Here is an 8,725-nt window from a genome sequence, read left to right as displayed (position 1 = left end):
CATGATTGTAAAGCGCTTTGGGTGTACAACAATACACAATAAAGCGCTATACATCATTCATTCATTGGTCGACATTTTATTCCATAATGTTACACCGTTTTGATGCTGTTTTATGTCTGATTGTGTTGTCATGTGGAAGCATCTGTTGTTTCGGTTTCTTATTTGCTTTACTTTTTTTTTTTTCTATTCTGTACAGAAGATGTGTAATAGCGCTCCCTACCGTAACAATGAAAACACAGATTATCTAAGTATAAGTCAAGTACCGGTATACTCAAATGTCCTTTTAAGTATATTTCTGAGAAGTACATAAGGCCCACATCTGAGAAGTACATAAAAAGTAGACTGAAAGTATACTTTCAAATTTTTTAGTTTAAAAGAAGTATACTAATAGCACACTTGAATAAACTTCTTTTTCATAAGGGTATACAGCCCAAAGATGGAGAAATGGGGACTCAAAACCCCGCCCCTTTGACGTTCTGCTGCTTCACGGCACGGGAGCTACATTTCGTGCATTTGCATTTACAGAGAAAATAAAAGTAATTTTAGGGAAAATATGCATAATGACATTAACCAGACAATGAACCTTTTCAGGTTCAGTGTCTAATTCAAACTATGCTTCAATGTGTCTTCTATTCTGTACAGAAGATGTGTAATAGCGCTCCCTACCGTAACAATGAAAACACAGATTATCTAAGTATAAGTCAAGTACCGGTATACTCAAATGTCCTTTTAAGTATATTTCTGAGAAGTACATAAGGCCCACATCTGAGAAGTACATAAAAAGTAGACTGAAAGTATACTTTCAAATTTTTTAGTTTAAAAGAAGTATACTAATAGCACACTTGAATAAACTTCTTTTTCATAAGGGTATACAGCCCAAAGATGGAGAAATGGGGACTCAAAACCCCGCCCCTTTGACGTTCTGCTGCTTCACGGCACGGGAGCTACATTTCGTGCATTTGCATTTACAGAGAAAATAAAAGTAATTTTAGGGAAAATATGCATAATGACATTTTCAGGTTCAGTGTCTAATTCAAACTATGCTTAAATGTGTCTTTTTGAATGATTCATTATTTGATTATTTGATCCCCACCAGTGTTAATTTTGACAGCAAATTTTGATTTAGTTTTAGTCATGATCTTTTGACTAAAATGTTAGGGAAAATATGCATAATGACATTAACCAGACAATGAACCTTTTCAGGTTCAGTGTCTAATTCAAACTATGCTTCAATGTGTCTTTTTGAATGATTCATTATTTGATTATTTGATCCCCACCAGTGTTAATTTTGACAGCAAATTTTGATTTAGTTTTAGTCATGATCTTTTGACTAAAATGCCATTTAGTTTTAGTCATATTTTAGTAATCTGAATTGCTTTTAGTTTTAGTCTAGTTTTAGTCGAATAAATATAAGATTTTAGTCGACTTTCAGGTTCAGTGTCTAATTCAAACTATGCTTAAATGTGTCTTTTTGAATGATTCATTATTTGATTATTTGATCCCCACCAGTGTTAATTTTGACAGCAAATTTTGATTTAGTTTTAGTCATGATCTTTTGACTAAAATGCCATTTAGTTTTAGTCATATTTTAGTAATCTGAATTGCTTTTAGTTTTAGTCTAGTTTTAGTCGAATAAATATAAGATTTTAGTCGACTAAATCTACAGTAAATTTAGCCAGCTAAAATCTAAAGGGTTTAATTACAGTGCATTATTAAGCATTTCTCTAAACTTTACAAACTCATTACATAGGTTTGATATAAAGGTTTTATCATGATAGACACCGATTTAACTGCGGTGACACAACATGTCTTTATGTTCAAATTAAATAAAACCACTTCTCATAAAGAACAAGAACATGGTCTTCTTTTTAATTAAATGCCAATGGTTATATAGGCTAATTATGCATTCTTTATAGCAACTTGTTTACCACATTCTTCATTCTTTCAAGCAGACATATTTATTTCTATAAATAAATTTAGATTAATCTTTAGGGCTACTAAAGTTTTTCAGTCAAGAGCAGTGAGTGATTTTCTGTCTTTCTGTTGTTGCTTGAATAACATTAATGACTCGGACAATAGCAACTAAATTAGGCTGCTGTCCCTTTAAACCCGAATGCACAGCTGCAGTGGATGCAATGTACTGATATAACCCGATCTCATAAAAGTTCGTATAAATAGTACGCCAAATAAAAACGAAAACTCGTGGTATTGATATGCAAAAAATGGTCTCCCTACTGTTTACGTTTACTTAAGATGTAATCAACAGTGTTTACGTGAATACTCGTCAAAACGGACAATTCGACATAATTTATTGTGCAATTCTCCGTTCGTGCGACGCGAAAGAGTAACGTTACTCGCGTGCTGAGACGCGCTTTCTGTGTGTGTATGCTTCAGTGTCTGCGCTCAGAAAACGAACCAAGTTCTCTCTTGTGTCGTCAGATTTATCTATATGTCTGCTCTTCGCTTACTCCCACATATTGACATTTTTGAACGTTTTATGCACCGTGCAGCATGTTAGCTTATGTCCCGCCGGTTCCTCTAACCTCCGAATCACAGCAAAAGATTCTTCTTCTTCTTCTTCTTCTTCTTGTTAGTTTTATGGCGGATTGCAACCATGACTTATCAGGTGCATACCGCCACCTACTGTATCGGAGTATGCAGCCTGGATTATATTTAACTGAATGCACTTTACATTATATATATATATATATATATATATATATATATATATATATATATATATATATATATATATATATATATAAATAAATATTATAGCACTACTATCTAAATCCTATAATATACCCCTGTATCCTTCAGATATTCCACAACAGCATCCTGTGCATCTTTAACCCCTTCTCCTGTTGTTCCCAAAACACCCTCAAGGTTCCATTTCCTTCCTGTCTGACTTATCTTTTGGTTTAATCTAATCCTCTCTTCCCTATACTTCCTACAATGTAACAATATATGTTCTGCATTTTCTGTGATTTTACATTCCATACAATCATCTGATTTAGAACCTCAGCCTGGTTAGAACAGACTCCTCCCTTCTATTCCTTCCATTCACACCCTGTGCGTTGATACATTTCTGTATACTATAATATTTCCTTCCACTATTATCCATGTCCCATCTGTCCTGCCATTTCTTCATTATTTCTTTTTGTTATTATTGCATTAGCTTCTCCTTTACCAAAGGGAATATTTATAATATCGCTCGCCCTGGTTGATTTCTTTGCTATTTTGTCTGCTTTCTCCAGCAACAGATTCGTTCTGAATGAATCTCTTACCAAATCGTCCCTCCCTAACATTAACCGTCTCGTTTTTATTCGTTGAGGAAAATTTCAATAGATTTACATCATAGATTTTGTCATTCAAAAAGAGTTTTAGTTCGTTATGGTCTCGTTGTCCTCGGTGAAAAAAATGTCGTTGACGAAAATTATGACGAAGATTATTCCTCAACGAAATGAACACTGATCCCCACTCTTTTCTTTCAGTCATTAAAGCCTCCATATCCTTATAGAAAAGGTAGCGAAGGCTGGCTGCTTCTGACAGGACACATCATAACTACCATTGGAGCACTTTACTTCTTTTTTAGAGGGGTAGGCTATGTATCTAATGCTGTTGGTTTAAAAACAAATTCATATATAACTTTCATATACAAAATAATTTCCCCCCTTTTTTACAGAAATTACTGAATTCCCTTATCTTTTAAGTTAATAGATATGTTAAGGAAGCGTCCAAGATTTCAGTCCCTGGTCATAGATGGATACACCGATCAACTTTTGTAAGTGCTTTCACCCTGTAATATTTATTTCAGCATTAACAATTATTTAACATTTTTCAATAATCAATCAATATGCTTGGAATTATAGTCTTTGCCAATAATTCTAAAGTTATGAGTTTTTGAAATGTATGTGTATATATATATATATATATATATATATACATCACACAGCTAAATTGCACTAGTCAAACAAATTTTTATGCTAGAAACAGTAATCATTAAGTGTATACATTCATTGTTTACTCCTCCTAATAAGGCTTTTTGTTCCATTAGTTTTCTGCAGGCCGTGCTCTTCCTGGCTTGTGCTCTACTGTACTGCTTTGGTAATGATGAATATCTGGCCTGTCTAGTTTTGTGTCTTGCCTTGAGCTGGGTAAATCTACTTTACTTCTCCAGAGGGTCCAAAAATATGGGAATCTACAGTGTCATGATACAAAAGGTGAGGGATAATTGTCCTTATCCATCTTCATTTCCTCTGGCCTTCGGAGTAGAGTGTTAGTAAAGTATTTTGAGTAGCGCCATAAAAAAATGCTATGCAACACATTTAATGCTTCATTGTAATGTAGACTAGTCCTTACAATTCAGACTTTACTTCATGTTTGTACGATACACTCTCACACTCTTTAATTGTTGTCAGATGGTTCTTGGAGAAATCCGTCGATTCCTTGTCGTGTACATGGTCTTCCTCATTGGGTTCTCTGCAGGTATATTTGCATACATTCAATGTCTTTGGCTTTTTTATTACAATTAATTTAATGTTTATCACAACACAACAAACACTTCCCAATTACACTACTGTTTAAAAGTTTGGGTCAGTAAGTTTTGTTTTGTTTTGTTTGAAAGAAATTAATACTTGAGTTGATCAAAAGTGACAGTAAAGACTCTTACATTGTTACAAAAAATTATGTTTTAAATAAATGGTGTTCTTTTGAACTTTCAATTCCTCAAATATTTAGTTTTAATGCTGTGTTTCTTAATCAACAGCTGTGGTAACTCTCCTTGATGATCGACCTAGTAAGGGACGGTCTTTTTTCCTTCCTATTAATGGAAATGAAAACTGTAAAAAGCCCTCATTCAAGAGCATCTACTTCACCACTCTGGAGTTGTTCAAGTTTACGATTGGCATGGGAGATCTAGAATTCACCGATCAATATCAGTATATAGAGGTTTTCTATGTGCTGCTAATTCTGTATATAGTGATGACTTACATTTTGATGCTGAACATGCTGATCGCTCTGATGAATCAAAGAGTGGAGGAGATGTCCGTAGAGAGCGCCAGCATCTGGAAACTACAGGTGAAATCAAAGGCAAAGTTAAAGCTGTCCATTTCTGCAACAAACACTGTAAATCCTTTAAATGATTCAATGGGCAAAATGGCTGTAATGATTTGCCATTTTCTTTGCTATTCATTGTTATTCACAGCGTGCAATCACCACCTTGGACATGGAGTGGACTCTTCCCCGCTGCCTGAAGACAAGGCTGCGCTCCGGGAAACAAAAGGACCTAGGCGGGGGGCAGGAGCCTGATCGACGCTGGTGCTTTAGGTAGGTGACCCTGGTGGTTTTCACCCGAAACCACAAGATCTGAAGTTTGCATTTGCACCAAGAGCTTGTAACACTTCAAAAGTTTTGAAAAGAGGATATTAGCATGCAAACACAAGCATAATACATAATAATGCACACTTACCCTGTATTGATCTGTGTTTACTGTCTAAAACACTTCAGTGAAACCATAAGCAATAATTGAAGCATGTGTCCTCTTTCTTTCAGTGTGGAGGAAGTCAACTGGAACCAATGGAACAGATTTCACCCGAAACCACAAGATCTGAAGTTTGCATTTGTCTCCTATTTAAAAATGGATGATTCAGTTTTGAAAAGAGGATATTAGCATGCAAACACAAGCATAATACATAATAATGCACACTTACCCTGTATTGATCTGTGTTTACTGTCTAAAACACTTCAGTGAAACCATAAGCAATAATTGAAGCATGTGTCCTCTTTCTTTCAGTGTGGAGGAAGTCAACTGGAACCAATGGAACAGAAACCTGGGTGTAATTACCGAGGACCCTGGGAAATGCCTGCCTGTACCTTCCCCAACTGAACTTCAGAGAGGTAGTTGATGTTAAAGGGGTCATATGATGTTGCTAAAAAGAACATTATTTGGTGTAATGAAATGTGTTTATGTGGTGTAAAGTTTAAAAAACATATTATTTTCCGCATACTGTACATTATTGTTTCTCCTCTATGCCCCGCCTTTCTGAAACGTGTCGATTTTTACAAAGCTCATCATTCTAAAAAGCGAGGTGTGCTCTGATTGGCCAGCTATCCAATGCGTTGTGATTGGTCGAATACCTCAAGCGTGTGACGGAAATGTTACACCCCTTACCATACTGTGATGCCGTGTCCCGGCACGACCAGACAAAACCAATAAAACCCCTTACAAACGAGGCATTTGTTGCATCCAGTGGGGACATAATTACGGATTATAATGACTTATACTGTCTTTTTACGCGCTGCGTTGCATCGTGCCGCGTAAACATAAAACTATGTCTGCATTTGTGATCAGAGAATGACAAACAACAAGCCCTACTCTACACTGCTCAAAACTCGCGTTTGAATCGTCAGTGGCAAATCCTTTAAATATAAAAAACATACTATACGTATGCAGTCAACAACAATACTACAGCAAGAATAAAAGTTACGCCTTCTTTCTTTGCGTGAACATTTGGGCGGTGTTATGCAAATCTTCCCACATAGTGAGGTAGATATGTGGGGGCGTGTTAGAACGAGCCGTTTTAGGTAGGCGTGGTTAATTCTCTTTGGATTTATCTCTTTGGTTAATTTGAGACTTTAGTCTTTGCAACTTTACAGATCTTCTTTATGCACCAAGAGCTTGTAACACTTCAAAGAGAAAGGAAAAATTGAAATCGCATCATATAACCTCTTAAAATAAATGTGTGTGTGTCTGTGTTTTTAATCCTACATCATATCATGTGTATTGGTTACAGATCCCAGCCAGCGTGGACTCCTGCAAACGTTCAGTAAACGTTGGACACAGAGACAACAACGCAGAGATGTACAGGAGCTGAGTCCTCTAGCTGAGACCTCTAGCTCCATCTGATGCTTTTATAATCCGTAATCTATTGCAATTATTTTGCAGTTCCCTTTCATTCCAACTGGTGTAGGAATAATTACATATTATGTCTGGTTAAAACTTGACTGTGGTTAATTTATTAAAGAAAAAATATTATAAACCTCAAGGGTCATTCCTGTTATGTATCATATATTTTTAACTGTAATAATAATAAAAAAAGATTATGCATGTGTTGTAATTTATGAAAGCATTTATATAACATATTAAACATAGCTAATTCTTTTTTTTTATTGAGAGTTAGCTAAAATAAGACTGTCAATTTGTTCATTTTGTTATATTTGAATCATCTTTTTACATTTTGATATTATACTATAATGTTTTAGGATGTTTTAGACACAAACCAATGTCACAAAACAAAATTAGTCTCAAACTGTCATTTTGACAAGTTTGTTTCTTATTGGAAAATTAAGAATAGAAATGATTAAAAATGTATCTAATATTCACCCAATGTTCACTTAATAATTGTGATAAAACAAAATATGATTTCCATATGTAAAATATGGATATTGAAAATTGTGTTTAACCTTTTGTTCATTACATTAACACTTAAAATCTAACACAAAAGTACCCTAAATAGGCAATACATTTTTTAACACTTAAAAACACTCAAAACTCAATAACATTTAATGTCTCTTCACTCATTTAAATGTTTCTATATACGAGGATACAACAACAACAACAAAATGAGGAGTTAAGACACAAAAATCAGGACTGCATAATGAGAATGACCCTTGCACACCTTGTCAAACTGTACAAAAGTTTGAATGTTGGCTATACACATCTTTCATTTCAGAACATTTATGTTCTCAGTGATTATGAGTGATTGAAATCATGTGATATATTTACATATTCAGTTCACTTTTAATGCATAACAACGTAATTAGTGAAAGATCACCTGGACTGATTTTAGGGGCAACGTGCACAACTGTATCATGTATATATTGCCCTCTTGTGGTGTCGCGTGGTGCTGCTTGTGACCGATAAACATCGCAGGATGATGCAAATAAGATCCAGACACAATGAATCACTGTGCATAACATCAGTATACTTATTGCCACTATATAAATGCGTCCAGAAATGTCATTCGTTACCTATTTTACTGGCCAATAACGCACCGTTCATTTAAGTTCAGTGATAGATGGGTCATGTCCTCCGGCTATTACTTGACTGCAGAGCTGAAATGCTGTGACCCTAGATCGCGAATGTCCTGCTGTGCTCTCATTTATATAACTAAAATTTACATCCGCACCAGACGGCTTAAATGCGGCGACCTGGCTATACTGCGTCACTTCCGGCGCTTCATATATTTTTAACTGTAATAATAATAAAAAAAGATTATGCATGTGTTGTAATTTATGAAAGCATTTATATAACATATTAAACATAGCTAATTCTTTTTTTTTATTGAGAGTTAGCTAAAATAAGACTGTCAATTTGTTCATTTTGTTATATTTGAATCATCTTTTTACATTTTGATATCATACTATAATGTTTTAGGATGTTTTAGACACAAACCAATGTCACAAAACAAAATTAGTCTCAAACTGTCATTTTGACAAGTTTGTTTCTTATTGGAAAATTAAGAATAGAAATGATTAAAAATGTATCTAATATTCACCCAATGTTCACTTAATAATTGTGATAAAACAAAATATGATTTCCATATGTAAAATATGGATATTGAAAATTGTGTTTAACCTTTTGTTCATTACATTAACACTTAAAATCTAACACAAAAGTACCCTAAATAGGCAATACATTTTTTAACACTTAAAAACACTCAAA

At 34.5% G+C, this 8,725-nt stretch overlaps 1 protein-coding gene and 2 long non-coding RNA genes across 3 annotated transcripts in view; 1 reads left to right on the top strand and 2 right to left on the bottom strand.

Annotated features, from left to right (window-relative positions):
- The window catches only part of LOC107552581 (transient receptor potential cation channel subfamily V member 1-like), a 15,949-nt gene extending 8,892 nt beyond the window's left edge, over window positions 1–7,057 (top strand). Inside the window, exons 9-16 of the mRNA XM_016234490.1 lie at window positions 3,495–3,599; window positions 3,714–3,784; window positions 4,058–4,223; window positions 4,422–4,488; window positions 4,769–5,079; window positions 5,207–5,328; window positions 5,795–5,898; window positions 6,795–7,057. Of these exons, the coding sequence (XP_016089976.1) occupies window positions 3,495–3,599; window positions 3,714–3,784; window positions 4,058–4,223; window positions 4,422–4,488; window positions 4,769–5,079; window positions 5,207–5,328; window positions 5,795–5,898; window positions 6,795–6,907 (1,059 nt within the window). The 3' untranslated portion in view covers window positions 6,908–7,057. The remainder of the gene's footprint in view (window positions 1–3,494; window positions 3,600–3,713; window positions 3,785–4,057; window positions 4,224–4,421; window positions 4,489–4,768; window positions 5,080–5,206; window positions 5,329–5,794; window positions 5,899–6,794) is intronic.
- On the bottom strand, window positions 4,306–5,302 carry LOC107552582 (uncharacterized). The gene is made up of 3 exons (XR_001604869.1): window positions 5,221–5,302; window positions 4,993–5,073; window positions 4,306–4,482 (listed from the first exon to the last, which is right to left on the bottom strand). It is a non-coding gene; the product is annotated as an uncharacterized lncRNA (long non-coding RNA).
- LOC107552583 (uncharacterized) lies at window positions 5,588–8,049 on the bottom strand. The gene is made up of 3 exons (XR_001604870.1): window positions 7,680–8,049; window positions 5,712–5,809; window positions 5,588–5,628 (listed from the first exon to the last, which is right to left on the bottom strand). It is a non-coding gene; the product is annotated as an uncharacterized lncRNA (long non-coding RNA).
- Between the last annotated feature and the right edge of the window lie 676 nt (window positions 8,050–8,725).

This window comes from Sinocyclocheilus grahami, unplaced genomic scaffold (genome assembly GCF_001515645.1).
Source record: "Sinocyclocheilus grahami isolate Dianchi unplaced genomic scaffold, SAMN03320097.WGS_v1.1 scaffold453.1, whole genome shotgun sequence".
Classification (NCBI taxonomy): Eukaryota; Metazoa; Chordata; class Actinopteri; order Cypriniformes; family Cyprinidae; genus Sinocyclocheilus; species Sinocyclocheilus grahami.
Note: the sequence above shows the minus strand (reverse complement) of the source record. Positions and strands in the feature narration are given on the sequence as shown.